Source organism: Impatiens glandulifera, chromosome 7 (genome assembly GCF_907164915.1).
Source record: "Impatiens glandulifera chromosome 7, dImpGla2.1, whole genome shotgun sequence".
Classification (NCBI taxonomy): Eukaryota; Viridiplantae; Streptophyta; class Magnoliopsida; order Ericales; family Balsaminaceae; genus Impatiens; species Impatiens glandulifera.
This window is the reverse complement of record NC_061868.1, coordinates 46,059,701-46,078,416: the sequence shown is the minus strand read 5'-3', so window position 1 is coordinate 46,078,416 and position 18,716 is coordinate 46,059,701. Positions and strand designations below refer to the sequence as shown.

The 18,716-nt window shown below is 29.5% G+C and overlaps 2 protein-coding genes across 7 annotated transcripts; one reads left to right on the top strand and one right to left on the bottom strand.

Annotated features, from left to right (window-relative positions):
- Nucleotides 1-1,597: 1,597 nt before the first annotated feature.
- On the bottom strand, nt 1,598-6,222 carry LOC124944720 (BTB/POZ domain-containing protein At4g08455). Of its 3 annotated transcripts, XR_007099958.1 has the most exons (4): nt 5,830-6,222; nt 3,891-4,357; nt 2,051-2,865; nt 1,598-1,719 (listed from the first exon to the last, which is right to left on the bottom strand). XR_007099958.1 is itself a non-coding variant. In XM_047485058.1 (3 exons), exons 1-3 carry the CDS (start codon nt 6,181-6,183, stop codon nt 2,871-2,873), a joined length of 843 nt encoding a protein of 280 aa, XP_047341014.1. In that variant the 5' UTR covers nt 6,184-6,222; the 3' UTR covers nt 1,598-2,870. The 3 variants fall into 3 exon arrangements, 2 of the variants coding, with proteins under 2 accessions (XP_047341014.1, XP_047341013.1); XM_047485058.1 differs by having other exon boundaries at nt 1,598-2,892; XM_047485057.1 differs by having other exon boundaries at nt 1,598-2,865.
- Nucleotides 6,223-8,956: 2,734 nt separating this feature from the next.
- Nucleotides 8,957-13,647, top strand: LOC124944719 (PHD finger protein EHD3-like). 4 transcript variants are annotated; one of them, XM_047485055.1, is made up of 8 exons: nt 8,957-9,097; nt 9,365-9,623; nt 10,152-10,313; nt 10,474-10,806; nt 11,808-11,897; nt 12,037-12,072; nt 12,571-13,270; nt 13,339-13,647. In XM_047485055.1, exons 2-8 carry the CDS (start codon nt 9,372-9,374, stop codon nt 13,341-13,343), a joined length of 1,578 nt encoding a protein of 525 aa, XP_047341011.1. In that variant the 5' UTR covers nt 8,957-9,097; nt 9,365-9,371; the 3' UTR covers nt 13,344-13,647. The 4 variants fall into 4 exon arrangements, with proteins under 4 accessions (XP_047341011.1, XP_047341009.1, XP_047341010.1 ...); XM_047485053.1 differs by having other exon boundaries at nt 8,973-9,097; nt 9,351-9,623; XM_047485054.1 differs by having other exon boundaries at nt 9,011-9,097; nt 9,338-9,623.
- Nucleotides 13,648-18,716: the final 5,069 nt, after the last annotated feature.

Genomic DNA, 18,716 nt, shown 5'->3' with positions numbered 1-18,716 from the left:
CCATATAAACTCTTGTTAAGCTTGCAAACTTGATTGTTTGTATTATCAGTCTTTAAAAGACCTTCAAGCAGTTTTATGAAAATGTATTCTTTTAAATTTTCATGAATAAAAGCATTATTAAGATCTATATGAAGTAAATGGCATTTCTTCGCGGCTGTTATAGCAATCAACAATCTGACCGTACCAATTTTAGCAACTGGAGCAAAACAATTATGGAAATCCACTCCATATTTTTGGTTATACCATTTAGCTAATAATCTAGATTAACATTTATTTAGTGACAATTAGGGTTTAATTTAGTTTTGTAAACTCATTTAAAACCAATTGCTTTCTTTCCCTTAGAAAATGTTGTTATTCCCAAGTTTGATTCAAGTTCAAGGCCTCAAGTTCATTATTCATTACTTTAACCCATCTCGGGTCTTGTGATGCCATTTTTGTAAATGAGTGGAGTAGATTTAAAATCAATGTTTGAGAGTAAGTATGTATTCACTGTTAGTGAGTACATAGTGAATGAAAATGAAAAGTTTGTGGAGTATATTTCTTTTCATGTTTTCCATTTGTCATTGCTTGATTAGCAACATAATCTTGCATCCATCATGGAGAAAATTTAAGCCTTGAACTTTTCCTATTAAAGTTTTCATTAGAAGTGTGTTCTGGATTTAGAACATCAGAAGGTATGTTTTCTGTAATAGGAGCATCGGTAATACAATCTACTGGATTTTGAGGATCAAAAAGAGTGTTTTCTAAGTTGGAAAATCAGATATGATGTCAGTATTTGTTGTTTCATAAAAATGCTCTCATCAGAAGAAGACATTAGCATTTGATCTTGATTTGTATCAAAATTTTCTAACAACAAAGTTTTATTTTTGAAAGGAAAAATGTGTTCATGGAATACTACACCTCTTGATGTAGTGATTTCAGCAGAGTTAAGTTGGTAAACAAGATATCCTTTTAGGTTTGAAGGGTATCCAAGAAAAATACATTTGATACCCCTATGTTAAACTTTGATTTTTGTGGCAGTGTCGTTGTGATTTAGCAAAGACATCCAACTATTCTTAAGATATGTGGCTGTCAAAAGTGGGAGTGACCAGAATTTGATAGGTACTCTTGAATGATTTAATAAAGTTTGAGTAACTTCAGTCAAATGTCTATGTTTATGTTCAACAACCCCGTTTTGTTGTGGGGTGTATGCACACGTCTTTTTTTGTATGATATCCATTTGTTCGAAATTCAAAATATTTAGAATTGACAAATTAAGTTTCATTGTCACTTCTAATTGTTTTGATGTTTTCTCCATATTGACAATTTTAATTTTGTTAAACACAGTTGTATTATCAACGAGGAGAAAAGTCCAAGTACATCTAAAAAAATCAACAACAATTGTGAATATGTAAGAAATATTTGTGAACGATTCTTCTCTACAAGGACCTCAAAGATCAATATGAATGAGATCAAAATTCCTTTACAAAAAAAGAAATACTATTTGAGAAGGTAATCGGTGAGACTTTGCAATTAGACATGTTTCACAGTGAGACATTTTATTACTCAAATTTGGGTAAATGATACTAATAACTTTATTTAAATGGGTCACCAATACTGAGGAGCACTTTATTACATTCAAGAAAAGAAAAAGAATTTTCAGTAGTCTGATCAACACATTTTTTTCAGGAAAGAAAAACAAATCTCCTATTCTCCTTCCAAGTTCAATTGTACAAGGGCCTGGAATGCACAACCATTTTCAAGGAAACAAGTTTCAGTTTATCATCTTTAACCAATTTTGTAACTGGTATAAGATTATATTTGAAATCTTGTGCAAGTAAAACATCTTTTAGAATCAAATTTTCATTTAACGATGTCTTATTTCAGAAATTTGTTAGTCTACCTGCTAAGTATAGAATTCTCTGATATTGATTTTCCTAATTTGTGTCAAAGAAATTATACCATTGCATATGTGGCTATTAGCTCCTGAATCTATCAGCCACATATCCTTCCATTAATTCATGCCCATATTTAGTATAAAAACATTAAAAGAGTGACAATTAGAAGATACCTGCTGTGAAGTCAATTCCTTTACCTTTGGAGCTCCCTGCACCATTGACTTTGCTTTCCATGACTGTCTTCATGAAATTCTTGAAAGCTTTGTATTCCCCTTATGAAATTTCTGCAATTCCATCATCATCATTAAGATGGTGTATTTGCAGCATACACCCCGTCTTCATTCCAGCTTTCTTCTTGCTGTTTCTCCACCATTCTGGGTATCCCAATATCTTGAACTGCTCTTTAATGTGACCCATCAAACGACAGTGTGTGCATACAGTGTTTTTGTACAGTTTAGTGTCCTCTACATTGTTCTGTCTTCCTACTCCTGCTCTGAGTCTCTTTGAACCTCCATTAGCATTGTCATTTACATACATAGTTGAATGGTGATCATTCTGTTGCAAATATGGTTCTCTTTTTCTCCACGTTCAAGAACGTAGTGGAGGTCTTATAGACTGATGGCAGTGGATACATGACCAAGATTTGATCCCTGAGGTTTCATGTGATTCATCCAGCCCCGTCAAGAACAGGAGCAAGATATTTTCTCATAACCTTGATGAACTTCTCTTTCCAGTTTACAACCAACACAGGTTTCCATTTCTGTCTTATCGCAGGAACACTTACAATGTGGTGCTAAATGCAGCAGTTCATCCCATATAGCCTAATCTTGGAGTCGTATTTTTCTAATCGATATTGAGTTGTTGGACGGTTTGAATGTCTTTCTTCGAGTTTATATTCAGTAGGACCGTTGTTACCTTCATATCTTGCTTTAATCTCCTTCCAAAGTTGTTGAGAGGTCAGAGTACTCTGAAAGCGTCGTTTTCTCGTCTATCTCATACAAATATTAAATTGGTCCTTAAACAAAAGACAATGTTTTAAATAGAGACTCAAACTATGATAAGATTTATAAATGTAAGTTGTGTTTTTTATTTTTTTTCCTTTCAAAAAGTAAAATAAAAGATAAATGATAAGTGTAGAATGTACTTAGCTCAATAACAGTGATTTTCTGCTATCCAAAGATATCTCCCAATTTGCATCTCAAGAGGTATGGATGGATTTGGCAATATTATGCGAACAAGATACGCCAAGAGATAGAGATTATTATACGAACAAGATAAGCCAAGAAATAGAGATTATTATGCGAACAAGATAAGCCAAGAGATAGAGATCCTTTCGGATATTTAATAACATACAAGGCAGTTTGAAAGTGCACAATCGAAGGATTATACATACGCTAAATAAGTTCTAGAACACTACAAGCAATATTGGGTCTAGGAAAAACTAAGATATATCAACCAATCTCCTGAATTTTTCCTGATCCTTTGAACTTTCTTCATATTCAACTTGAAGCTTCAATCATTATTTTTGTCTTTAATCGAATTTTTTCTAGTTTGACTTCCATCAAACATGTATCTTTTTGTTAACAAACATACTTTCATATCCTCTATAAGAATTTCATTAAATTTTAATTAATTTTGCCCATCTCAAACTCGAACCAACCACGTCTTAATAATTCTATTCATACCAAACATATCAAGAACCTTAAATAATTCTATTCATACCAAACATATCTATATCCTTAAATAATTCTATTCATACCAAATATATCTAGAATTGTATACAAAACTTCATTGGCAATTTTTAAATCGAACAAATGAATAAGTCTATTTTTAATGTTAAAGGAATTCTATTAATGCAAACTTTAATCAATAAAAATAGCAATGTTTACTTCACCTGGTTCAAACCTTCATGACTATTTTTTGGGAAAAAAAAAACACACAAAGTAATGTATACTAATCCGAAGGAAATAAGCATAGTAAAAAGTAATGGGAAAAGAGAATTATTATTATTACATGATCAATTGTAGGCCTGATTTGGATTGAGCAGTATTCTTCTGATTTGAGAGATAAGCTTCAAAGATTTCCACGACCAGCATTGGCTCCTTCTCGACTAGCTCCATATACTCATCTTTCTTATTTAGCTTGTCAATGTTATCAACAATGACCAACAATGCTGCATCAAACAACCCCTTTGCGTTATGCTGGTGGGCGAAGACAAGGCTAGAAAGCGAGTTGTCCCAATTCAATCGAGAAAGTATGAAATTCTCACAAGAATCCTTCATATGCTTTACTTCATATTTTTCGGCCATTATAAGAAGGTCACAGGCCATTTGCTCATCAAGTTCAGCATTAGCAGTGTACAGATAATTCACAAATACCTCCAGAACATTATGCGACACATCACTTATCTTTATTGTCCCACTTAAGCTCTCCGCCATCTCGTTTTTGAGCATCGCTCTAAAAACTGGTGAACGACTTACCTGTTGTCATTGAAACAAAGAATTCAGCTAATGAACCAATTATGAATCCTAATATAAAAGCAATAAATCATTTAAACCCAAAGGACTAGCAAACAAATTGTGCACAATGGATTGCTATAATAATTCACAATGCAAAATAGACCAAAGCCAATAAATCGGATGATAAAAACTAAAGAGGAGTCTCAATAACAAATAATCATTGCTTCATCACCTTGTCCTCCTTAGGATAATGCACATCACAAGACTGTTTACCCTCGATTCTTACCTAACTTACACCTTTGTCTTTAAGCACCTTTCTGGTGCTGAAAATCCCTTGCCTTGCCACACCACTAGTCTTAGAAGACATAAATATTTCAACCAAATAAAACAAGAAAATACTATAATATTTCTACTAGTATAAGCATTACTGGCCATATTGTAACCAAAACAATTATTTAGCTGTGGATTTGACATAGAAAGTTGCAGCTTTAAGTTTTGGTACTCTGGAAACCCTTTTCAAAGCAAAGAAGCATCAGGAATCACATTATTTGATTTGGTTAGAGAGCAAGAGGTCTCAGTTTTTTATGTATATGATTATGTGTATTCGGCAGGATTTGGGATGTAAAACGGGATTCATGTTGTTTAATTTGAATTCTAAGAAAAAATATATACTATCCCAAAGAGAAAACTGGTGAAGCTCATCATCTAATTACATTTTAGCCTAAATCCCAAGGTGAGATGCATAGACAACTAGACCACTACTTGGGATGTTCTATCTTACAAATAAACCTTACTCCCTAGTTGAGCCTTTCAGTTGCTCATTTTTCAAGTCTATGGTTCAATTTCTCCATCCCCAATACTGTAAGCATCCCAAACAGACTTAGTCAATGACTGTCAGAAACTTAGTTCAATTTCTACATCTTATCATCGAAACCCCACTCCAAGATATAAACATAGTATTGGAATTCATGGGCTTGTTTAGAAGTGATAACACTGTTTGAGATTGTTCAAAAGGCATGATTTGGTGAAGCATGGGAGTAAAACTTAATCTAAACAAATTATTTAAGAAATAAAAACACTATCTCTTCAAATTCATGTTGGTGCCATTCATTTCTAGACCTATATAACTGCAAGTTCCAAAAAGACTTTCATAAAGTATAATATAAAAGGAAATAGGATTTGGGCAATATATCTGAAAATGGAACAAATTAACTTTGGCCTGATTTTGTAAGATCTCCTTTCCTTTGTGAGAGGGTTGCAAATAGTTTAAATTCTCCACTGCAACTCATATTCAGTTTTTTAGTGTGTGTAGGAAAGCTGGATACTGGAATAGATCAATAAATTATGAACCCTAGTTAAAATTCGAGTCAAAATTGTTCAGATGAAGAATTAGAGAAAGCCCCTGTTAGTATTAAGAGTTACTACCAGCTAAAAGTACAATCTTGAAGCAAACTAGTTCAAATAATTCAATTGGTGAATACAAAAAAGCTCACCAAGACGGCCTTATGAGCATAGATCGGGATTGGATAGACCTCCGATGCCGCGACCAAAACGACGTCAGTGAAGCAGAACGAGGAGCGTTCCGGATATAGGTGGGTGGAAGAGGACGACGAATCAGATGAGGACCAGACTTGGAGGAACCCTAACTTGGCCTTAAGATCGTTGATCTCGCGTTTGAGCTCCTGTTCTGTCTCGCTCGCTTCATCGTAGCAATCACGGCAAGTACCAGCATCTTTGGCAAAGTAACGGTCCGTGCATGACAGGCACTGCACCCTTCTACTCTCCAAGTCCGATCCAAACGTCGGAAAATCAGATGGATTGAGCGGTCGCCGACGCACATTTCGCATTCTTCCTTGTGCAAGCTTCACAGACCAAACCCTACAAAATTACAGATCTAGAAAATAATAATATGACCTTATTTTTAGATTTATTATTTATATTTATTCTAATTAAATTAATTATTATTGTGACTGTTTTTTTCATTTAATCATTTAAATAATTAATTAAAATATATAATATTTTTACTTTTTTATATATAAAATTAAATATTAAATTCACAACTTATTTGATTTACCACGTTACGATTTCATTGGAAAGTGGTAAATATTTTGCTTTAATTGTAAGCTAAATAATTTCTTTTATCTATAATTATCAAAATAAAAATATAAATAATTTGATGTGTAAAGATTGTGATTCAAAATAATATTTTAATTAAAGTGAATTCTTATAATTAATCCAAATATTTTTAAGTAAATATCATGACATACAAATAAAAAAGTAAATATTCTGACATACAAATAAAATAATATATATAGTAAAGATAAATCAGAACTACTCATGCTTTTGGAAAAGGTGTTTGAATAGGGAAAATTTGATCCTATAACCTATTGATAGGGTGAATTACCTTTGTGTGGGTAACTAATTTAAATAGTGTTGGTGACCTTCTTTTTTTCAATGACAATTGTAACCTTGCGTAACGTAACTCCAGTTGCGTGACGCAACCGGATTTTTTTTTTTTTTTTCAAATTTTTTTTTTCGTCTCGTGGTTGCGTGACGCAACTGGGGCATTTTCGTCCAAAATATTTCATAATTAAAATTTTTTTAAAAAAAAAAAATTTAAATTGCGTCACGCAACCTGAGGATGCGTGACGCAATAGGGACATTTTCGTCAGAAAAAAAAAAGGGAGTTACCAGCGCTATTTAAATTAGTGACCACACAAATGGTAATTCACCTTATTAGTAGGTCATCTCCTCAAATTTCCCTTTGAATAGAGTTCAATGTAAATATTTCAAACTGAATAAAAAATTGTCAAATCTTTTTACCAAATAATTTTTATCTTATCAAATTCAATCTCATTTTCAATTTTATTTTTTTTACTTTTAATTGTGATTTTTATAAATAGTTTTATCTTAAACAAATATTTGATTCTTCTAAATAGTTAAAATTTTGTTATTTTTTTGGCTAATCAAATTGCGCCACATCATTTTCTCCCCAATTCTCTTCTTCAAATTTCCTCTCCCAATCATTTTTCTAAAAAAAATATTATGAGAGAGAATAACATTGTATAATCCAATTGCCTAAAAAAATAACAAAAGATCTTTCTACTCTATTATTATATTTTTTTTAACCAATAATATAATGACACATTATTTTTTCATATTATCTCTCAATTTCTTTCAATCACTCCATATATATATATATGAAAGGATATATACATCACATTTATACCACAGTTATCTAATTTGACAAAAAGATAAAATATATCTAAAAAAAATACAAGAAAACTATAAATGGGTGCTTTATATATTATTTATCTTTATATATAAAATGAGTAATTTTAAGAGAGTTAGTGTAATATCTGTAGAAAAAAGAATAAAGGTTTAGAAGAGAAAAAGATTTATTAATTTTTTGAAATAAAATACCATCAATCACGATATATAATTTCTTTACCCATTTCTTCTCTTAAATTATTTCTCTTAAATATATAAGGTTTACAGTTTATGTATATCACATAAATTTTATTTTTATTTTTAAAATAAAAAATCAAGACTAAAATATTATTTATTTATTTTTATTATATTTTAATTTTAACTTTTAATATTTTGTTTAAAATACATGTAATATTTTTCCAAAATGATATTACTTTTTTATGAACCTAATAAATATATGTTTTACTATCATAGTTTATCTCATAGAAGGACTAATAATGATCATTAAAATATGGAGTTAGAATTGAAATTGTATAATTTTTAAAATAAAATAATGTTTATAATATAATTTTATTTAAATTAATATTAAAAAAATTATATTTTATATATTTTATTAATTTTATAGTTTAAACCATATTTTTTAACTCCAATTTAATATATTTGTAAAATAACCATTTTTTTCTATTTATCTAAAACTAAAATAAGAATGATACTTAGTAATTATATATATGGTTGTGAATTGTGAATTATGATATGTTTGTTTTAAAATTTATATTATTATGAAAAAAAAATATTTGTATTTTTATATGAAGAATAAATAAATATATTAGTGTAAAATCGTCATGAAATTTGGGAATGATAACACAAATATTATCTACTACTGATTAAACGGGAAATTTGACAAAATGATCATAAAAATAGCTTTAAATGTGCTGGTAAATTAAATTGCGCAAATGACCACTTCAACATATTTTGACGAAATTACTCCGTCGTGTAATGCGAGAGGCAAGATCGTCTCATTAAGAAAAAACCTGTGAAAAGTCCAAAATATTTTCGAAGGATCGTCACGCGAAGGGCACGATCTTTCTGGACTTTTCACCGACTTTTCCTTCGCGAGACGATCATGCTTTTCGCGTTACGCGACAAAGGTAATTTCGTCATAATATTTTAAAGTGGTCATTTGCACAATTAAATTTACTCCCTGACGCGTTGAGGGTCTTTATAGGGGTTTAGGGTCATCTAGTCAAATTTCTCGATTAAAAAAAAAAAACTCTTTCAAACAGAACAATTTTAATTAAAAAACTGTGGGTAGATTATAATTTTGATTTGTGGTTTAGTAAAAATAATATAAAGTAAAAAAATAAAAGAAAAGAAAAGAAAGGAAGAAGTTGAAAGGACATATTGGACGGAAAACCAGCTAAAAGTGAAACTCCCTCACTAATTTGAAAAATAGAATCTTTAACCGGCCTGCGTTCAGTAGAGAGTGGGGAGTATCTTCCTTCTTCCATTTCTAGGGCTTTCGCATTTTGCTCTCTCGTTCTCCCCAGTCGGGTAAGACCTATCATTTCTCTGCATATAATCACATATATGTAAAGTGGTACTAGTAAAAAGAAAGGGTTTTTTCTGTTCTTGAATTTCCATTTATCTTGTTCTTGATTATTGAACTACCTTACAGTTTTCTCCGCTAGTTTTTAGTTTGAAATGAGTAGTATGGTTATGTGACATTACAGATGATTATTTGTCTTCTTGTATGGTTTGGTTTAAGTTGAGCCCTAATTTAGTGTTTGTAAGGTTTGATATTTAGGGTTTTATTATCAGAGCGCATATGATGGCTGATGAGGAGAGAAAGACATGCGACTCTGTTGTTGACGTTGGAGGGGTTGGTTGTGGACTGAATGGAATTGATGCTGGTGTCAAAAATGGTGTTTTGGGTAATGGGAATTATTCAGCTGAATCATCGAGGGAATGTCTTAGAACATACAAGAGGAGGAAACATAACAGTTTACTTAGTCCCAAGATTGAATTGCTGCAGGAGGGGAAGCTTTTAACTTATCGTTCTTCAAATTATCAAGATAAGGTTGATTTGGTTCTACACATTTATGAATTGTGCCGCTGCTTTCTCATTCATGAGTTCATATTACTAAATTTAGATACATGCAAATGAATCAAAAATAAGTTTTTTTTTATGATTGATTAGAAAGAGTTGGTAGTGGTTATTAAACCTTTTAATTATAAAATTTTCAATTCTTGATGAATAGACACATTTCTTTTACTTAGATGAAATATTATTTTTTTGCTCAATCATTACTACTCTGAAATAGATTTATTGTGATTTTCATTGAGAGTGTTTAACTGGATAAAGCATTAGTAAATTAGTTTCTGATTTAATTTTTTTGGTACTTAAAAGGATGAATTTTTATTTTTGAACATGGTTTGTGAGTTTGAATGTTGTATAAGTGATGATGATACCGTTTTCTTCTCCCATGGCTTTCAAGAAGTTAACCAGTTTTTATGTTTGATAAGATTTGGAAAATCTCTTTGTTCTCACTTCTGATTTTTCTTGGCTTAAAATGATTTGCATTTTTTATCTTCTTTTGGTTTGTAGATGGTAAAAGAACAAGGAGATAATGGTCATCAATTGAAATGCCCAAGAAACGATGTTTTGGAACAAATGTGCAAGTCAATATCTGAGACAGGAGGCAGTTTACATGGATGCCTCAAAAATGTACTATCGCATACTGGGAGCAGTTGCAGAACTGCAGATAAGGTAGGTTTTGTTACTTGAATGCATTTTGTCCATTAACTGCGGGAAACCACTTTTCTACTAGGTGTGTATATGTTGCTTACATGCTTTTTGTCAACTACTGGATACCACTTTTCTACTTTTGTTTCCTCTATTTGACTTCCATGTTTTAACACTTGGTTAGCAGGATTCTGTTCATTCTCATGGAGGTGAAAATAAGTCTCAGCCACATACTGCGCTGACCATCAATGGGTTGCACAATGCTGGAGAAGTACACGTTGATGCAATGCCTAATCATCTGCCCTCTAAATCAGACTGTACAATAACTGAGCTCTGTCAACGAACATTTGTGGATATTCTTATGTCGGAAAAGTTTGCTCAGTTATGCAGCCTTCTGATGGAGAACTTCTCAGGAATGAGGGTTGATGAATTTATTGATATCAAGAATATAAACTCAAGGATGGAAAACGGAACTTATGAGACTTCTCCTGTGCTTTTTCACTCTGATATTAAACAGGTATGTTCTTCAGCCTTCTATTCCTTGGTGTGTGTAGCTATAACCTAATTTCTGGATAACATGTGGAGAGGTTGATCAACTACTTGAATTACTTACTCCCTCCCTTTTGTATAGTGATCTACAAATTTTAGTTCCCTCAAATTTCCCTGTGGAATCATGAATGTGGGTGATACTCTTTTCCAGTTTAAAAGATAGGGTGCATTTAAGCCCATCGTATCTGATCCAAAGGGCCCTTGATATAGAGCATTATTTTCATTGCTTTCACTCACACATGACTACTAAATGGTCCATTATATGAACATTATTATGTAAATGGTGATTTCAGCTTTTTCCTGGTTTAATATTAGGTCATTGAGTATGTTCTAGTTATATGTTACTTGGAATCCTAGACACTGTAAGAAGTAACAAAAGTAAATTAGGTTTGTAATGACAGGAAGGTCAACTATATGAACATCTTAGATATGGGTCATTGTTTAACATGCTCAGGCTTCTTCTCTATTTTAGATTGTTTAACGTTACAATAACACGTTAATGTCTAGGCTATTTAGATGGTTGGTTATTTCAGAAACTTCAGTAAGTAGGTCCATAAGGCTGTTAATATTTAGCATATTAGAAAGTAGTGATTCAAGCTGCATTTACTATTGAATTTGAGTTTGAATTTTTGACATATGTGAGTTTTAATCAAGACTCAAACCAAATAATAGACAACTAAAAACTGTCTTTAAATGGGTTAATTATTTTTTACTTGGTGATCATCTAGACAGGAAATAATTAGCATGAAACAAGTTATCTTTATAGATTTTATAGTTTTGTTGCATCCGTTTATGTTTTGACAGTTTCTTGAAAAGTTGGTTCCTGAAAGAGAGATTTTTCTGCAATATTATTTGAATTAGGTTTTATTTTGCATGTGTATAATGAGATTGAACCTACAAATGGTTTAAGTTTCAATATGTAGATGATCTGTTATGTGTAAAGTCTGAATAATTTCATGATTTTTGTAGTTGTGGACAAAGGTTCAAAAAGTTGGCACCCAAATGGTTTCTCTTGGCAACAGTCTTCTGGTGAAATCTAATTCAGCTTGCCATGAACATGTAAGACACCTTGCTTTGAATTGCTGCACAAAAAAAAGATTTCTTCTAATTTCTATACAAGGATGAGATTGTGTGTTTATCTACCATTGCCTGTGAAGCACTATTGATCTTTATCAATATGTTTTTATCATCTCCTCAGGTGGCAGGCTCTGTTCCCGAAATTGGTAAACATGAGGTAGGCCTTGTTCTACCTTTGGTTATATGGATAACTAGTAGGTTATTTCAAAATAACCTTGTTCCGTATAGATTATTGAAAAATGGAGTTATATGGGTAAATAGACATTAGGGGTATAATAAATATATAATGAAAATAATACTTTTTTTTAGAAAAGAAAAAGAAATAGAAGGTATTTTGGTTGAATATTTGAATGATGTGATTGTAAGTTATCTGAGATTAAATTTAAATAACCCAGACTGTAATTGGTTTGTAGCAGTCTTAGGCGTTGTTTGATTTCCCTTCATTTATCAAATCATCAACTAAAATACTCTTACAAAGGCTATTTTAGTCTTAACCTGAAATAACCCATTTTTTCATCAAACAATTTTTTTTTTCTTAAAAATAAAACGGATTACAAAAAGAACCTGCATCAAACAAGAACCTAAATCTATCTCTTTTATTTTCTTTCTTACATGATATTAATCCAATTTTGGTTTGACCTGTTATTCGAAACAGGTTCCCTCCGAGGAACAAAACGATGCATCCGTTGTTAAACCTTTTGCTTGTGGGAAGTGTGGAGTACATGCAGATGGAAAAGATTGCTTGGTGTGTGATTCTTGCGAGGAAACATACCACGTCTCTTGCATTGAGCCTGCTGTTACAGAAATTCCCGCAAGAAATTGGTACTGTTTGAAGTGCACCACAGGCAGTATTCAATCACCCCATCACAATTGTGTAGTGTGCGATAGACTGAATGCTGGAGACAATGTGGTTAGTGACAATTCAAACGATCCAGATGATGGCCTCAAATCTGACGAGAATCTGTATTGCTGCTCCATCTGTAGAGGGAAAGTGGAAAATAACCGAGATATGAAGGTATGTGGCCATGTCTATTGTCCACATAAGTATTACCATGTCAGGTGTTTGACAGGTAAGCAGTTGAGTACACATGGTCCATGTTGGTACTGCCCATCTTGTCTTTGTTCGATTTGTCTTGTTGACAAAGACGACGATAAGATCATTTTATGTGATGCCTGTGATAATGCGTATCACATCTACTGCATGGAACCTCCACTGGATAGAATTCCAAATGGGAAGTGGTTTTGCAGAAAATGCGATGCTGGGTTAAAGAAGATAGGCAAAGTAAGAAGGGCATATGAGATTGTACAAAACCGATCAGAAATGAAGGGTGAAATTGGAAATGTGAAAAATGAAGGTGGAGTTACTCTTGAAATTTCGTCAAATAAAAGTTGCAATTAATAACGGGTATTGTTTATTTTTCAGCGTGAACTTTGGAATTAGAGGGACCGGTTAGGCGGGGTTGTGAAAAAGGGCTTCCAAGCAAGACAGACAGACAGACTCTAACTGTAATAGAAAGATGGTGATATTTTCAATATATGGGTTAAATAGGTAGAATTTTGTAAAATGATGTAGGTATTGGAGATCACAAAACAACATCAAACAGCTTATTTTGTAAGTTTGTTATTTCCATACATTAATAGCTATGTTTGTTTTGATTGGTAGATTCTGCTAGCTTTTGAACAAATCTGTATCTTCTTGGTTCTTAGTAATATGCACTTCTCTTATTCTCTTATTATCTTATGTTAGGTAATTCAAAACATTCTTAATGTGCAAATTTAGGGGATTTGCTTTTGTTAAAACAGGTTAAAATTCAATCAAATATTTAGAATTTTGCTAAAGTTGTAGCAAAATATTTAGGATGTAGGAAGTTTAAAGGGTCAAATATTGTAAAAATAAAGTTTAGGGTAAACAATGTGCATGCGATAATATTTTGAGGATGAAATTTATTCCAAGATAAATTGATGTGGATGACATCATCAATTTCCTAAATTATGACGCACATTGTTTTTTATTTTTATTTTTATTGTTAGGGTCAAATAAAAAAACTAGTTTAATTTTAATCTAAAATATTAGTAAGAATTTAACATGACCTTTCATCTTTTAAATAATATTATTGACAATAAACTATTTTAATATGTTATAATTTATAAAAGATTTATATTATATTCAAATATATTTTTTTAAAAGGTGGAAGCTAGTACCATTTTTTAGTTATGACTACTTCAAACTTAAGACACGATGAGAATTATTTATGTGACTTAATTTTTTTTAGTAAGTTATATTTATTATTAAACATATAATTATCTTAACCTCTTACTTTAGTTTCATTTAAATAATAATTAAATTAAAATAAAATAAAAGGATACAAAGATAAAATAATATAAATCAGATATAAACTAAGTTGAGAGTTGACTCAAAGATCATTTAGTGAAAGAATGTTTGTTTATTTAATGTAGAAGTTAGAACAATTCAAGTAACTTGATTTAATGATTTTTAATTTATATAGCTTACATCATCATAAAGAATGTAGTATATATTCGATCATATATTCTCTTTTAATTTTATTTTCCTAATTTATTCAATTATCATGTTTAAGTAAATAATTTAGAAAAAAATGAATTTCCCTCTAAAATTAATATAATGGCAAAATATATAATTTAAAAATATTTTTATGTTAATGAAGTTTATCTTAATTAGCATGTATTCCGTACATTTGCACGAATAATAATATAAAAAATTGTGAAAAAAATATTACGATAAAAATTTTATGGGCGGGTCAACTCATAATTCGGCTCAAATATCCATTTATTCTCATATATATCAAAATTAATCACAGCTTCGACACGACAATCCGAACCTTAAAGATTATTTGAATAATCTAAAGGGATAAAGAAAAAATAATGATTAGTGATGATCTTAATAAAATAAGTTTATTTATTTAAGACTTAAAGTTGTTTGATATATATAAATAAAATAAAAATAATTATTTTTAATAAAAGTTATTTTAGTATTTTCATCAATAAATTGAATAATTTGATTAAAGTAAGAGTGCAATAATATTTAATTTTTTAAAAATTATTTAAATAAAGAAATGATAATACTGCTCTTTATCATTTTTCATTTATAAATAACTCAAAACCAAACAAGCCATTAGACTAATAAATTAAGACTCCTCTACGGACAAGACAATTGTGATTTTAAACATTTTTAATGTTATATAAAATGTGATTTTATTTTAATGTTTTAATTCCGTTAAATTAATAAAATATTTTTTATTTATTTATAAATATATAATAAGTTAACAATAATTAAATTAAAACATTGTTTAGTATAATTTTAATAATAAATAACTCCAAATAAACCTAACAAACAATTGAGGTATGAATATAAATTGATTTAATTATTTTAAATAAATTATATTTCAAATTTAATATAAAATATAATAACAAAACATATAAAAAAAGAATGATGGACCCACCCCCACACCCTCATTAACAAAACTATATAATTAAATAATAAATAAACCAAATCTTTTTAAAATATACATTTAAATATTTGATCATAATTTCATAAAAGAATTGAATAAGCAATTAATTCCCCTATATAATAAATCAAAATGACAAAACTCCAGTCTAAACAATTAGCCGGAAGAGGTGGAGGAGAAGATGACGGAGATCTACAAACCGGCGACGGCGACGGCGAAGAATGATATTACAAAAATCAAAGGCGGAATTCCTCCGTATAGAAAGAAAGCCGGAACGGAGAAAAGCTTGATTCCGGCAAAGAGGAGATTGGTGAAGACGATGATGGTGGTTTACGCCGCCGCCTGTTTCTCTTCCACCGTTCGTAACAAATTGAAGAATAAGAAACTCATAATCAACTATTATTAGTTGTTTGAATGATTGCTGTAGATTTTGTTGTTTATAATTATCGATCGATTGGTGACATTTTGTGATTGATATGCTTTATTGGGTGATAATAATATGATGATTTTGAGGTTTTTTAGTATTGAAATTGAAATTTTAATGGTGGGTGAAAGATTGCATAAGAGAAGATCTAGAATACAGTGTTTGGGAAGAAGAAGATCAAATAGACCCTTTAAGTTATAGATGGAGATTAGATAACTCATTAAACTTTAAATTAGTTTAATTTATTAAAGATTCAATTGTCAAAAACATAAAAGTAATTTTTTTATTTATTTTTTCTAATATCATTATTGTTTATTATTTAAAAAGTGGGTGAGAAACAAATGTATTTTATATATTGGGAGTTCATAAAATGATCTCCAACTCTAAATTTTACTCGAACCCACAATCACAATTTAATAGTACTCTTAAACATGACCGGTCCGGGTAAGCCCACGAACCTTGAACCAAGACAACAGTCTATATTAATTTATTTAATAAAATATATAAGATATTCAAATAAATTTATAATTATAAACATAAAATGTTGTTGTTTGATTTAATATACAAATTTAGTTTTTATTTGGTTATGAGTTCAAATCTCACTAAAAAAAATTTATTTTATTAATTTTTAATATTAGACCTAGACAACAACAAAAATGAACTTTTATTTCTAAAATTAAAAATTCGAAGCCGACTTTAGATAAAGCATCTTTATCCATGACCCATTTTTTTGGTCATGATCATAGTCATGATCATGAAAAGAGCTTTATGATCAAAATTTTGGACATTGTGTTTATCCATGACCAACAAAATCTTGATCATGAATTAAAAAATATTATTTTTATTTTTAAATTAAAAAAATAATAAATAATTTTTAAATATAATAATATTTAATTTTTAAACAAACAAGGATAATTAGTAAAAATAGAAAAAATTGTGATTTTTTTGTGCTCCGAAATATAGCAAAAGTGGTCTCTATTTATAGATCTCAAAAAATTATGAATTTTGATATATATATATATATATATATTTTAAATTATAAATAATATTAAAATCGGATTTTAAAGGTAAAAGATAAAGAAAATTTGGGCAACCAATCAAATGCCGACAAATTGCAGCATTTGATTGGATGACTTTGGTTGTGATTTTTGTCATAATTTGACAAAAACCAAGACCCGATGACATGATTTTGGTTTTGGTTATAGAATGATCAAACATTTGGTCATGATAAATTGACAAGATCAACCATAATGACCCATTTTTTGGTCATGGATAAGGATGGTCTTAGAGTAAGCCCAACAAGTTCATAGACTATATAAAAGATATTTAATTAAATTTATTAATTTTTAAGCGTAAAAAGTTTAGTATAGATGTTTAGGATGAAAATTGTGAATTTTTATTTGGTTAGGTTGGTATCTCACAATAAACATAATTTTGTTTTAAGTAGAATAAGGGTCCAAACCCATCATTTAATTGTTTTTTTAGTTTAAATACAAAACTATTACATATTATTATAAGTTTTCATATAAATATCCAATTAAATAAAAAATAAGAATATTTAAATAGAGATTATCAAGATCCTATGTGTTTCAATTTTAAATTTATATCATTTCTTGTTAATTGTCATTGCTTATGTTTTTATAACATTGTAATTCACTTTTTTATATTATTATTATTATTATTTATGTGTTCAATGATTTTTATTTTGTTTTAGTTATATTTTTCAATTTAAAAAATTATTAATTTTACAAATATCTAATCATTTAAAATAAATTCTGAATTTTTAAAGACCTTTGGATATTTATTTTATGTTGGAAGCTTCTACATTTACAAATACAATAGTATATATAATTATATGAGAATCTTTTCAATATTTGTTGGTGGCCCATCTATTATATAAAGCAAGAATAATTTGACTAATTCTGACATGGTAATTTGATTCAATTTATTATTTACGATTTGTTTCAATCCAGTTTATTCATTAATTTTGTTAATTGTATTATGGAGTTTATTTGTATCCTAACGTTTTGAGTTTGTTTATTAAAACAATTAATTGATCCATGTATTTTTCTTGTCATTGCTCTTAACAATCTTCCCTATATTTGTTTTAACTTTTTTAGATTTTTTTTTCTTTTGTTTTATTGTATATATATATATTAGTGTTTCATTTTTATATATCTTCAGCAAGTTTTCTATTTTAGTTAGGGATAATCATTATCTTATAATAACATTATTTTTATATTTTTCCTTCTATAAGACCATAGTCTATAATAGAATAATTTGACTGACTCACTTATAAAGTTGTTGGGCTTTAAGAGTTTTTATATTTAGTAGATAGAGTATCATAATTGAATATAATAAATCAACATTATCACAATCATCAATTTCAACTCAACTGCTTTTTTTACTAAAAAATAAATAAAAATAAATGGTAAAAATTAAATTTGTTACCAGGTCCAGCTCTAGCTAGAGGCTGCCTAGGCCCTCTAAAAAAAATAATATAGGGGATGCAGCTGCCGACTGCCGTTGCCGTCTCAATTGACCGGAGAGATTATTATTAATAAAAAATTAATTATTGTCTAATATTTTATTATTATTTTTAATTAAATATTAATAACTCTTACTTTTAATTTATACTTTAATATCTATAATCCAAACTCTATTCACTTTAACTATTATTTATATAGATATGTATTGTAATCATTTTTTTATTAATCAAATATTCAAATGCATTATTACACTTTAATATTATATTAAAAATTAGCTTAACTTAATTAAATTGAAAATTTTAATCCATAGTTATCCAATTATGGTAATTTAAGTAACATTTGACAATAATCTATCTTTAAAAGACTGAATATTAGTTATATAAATTTATACATATCATTTATT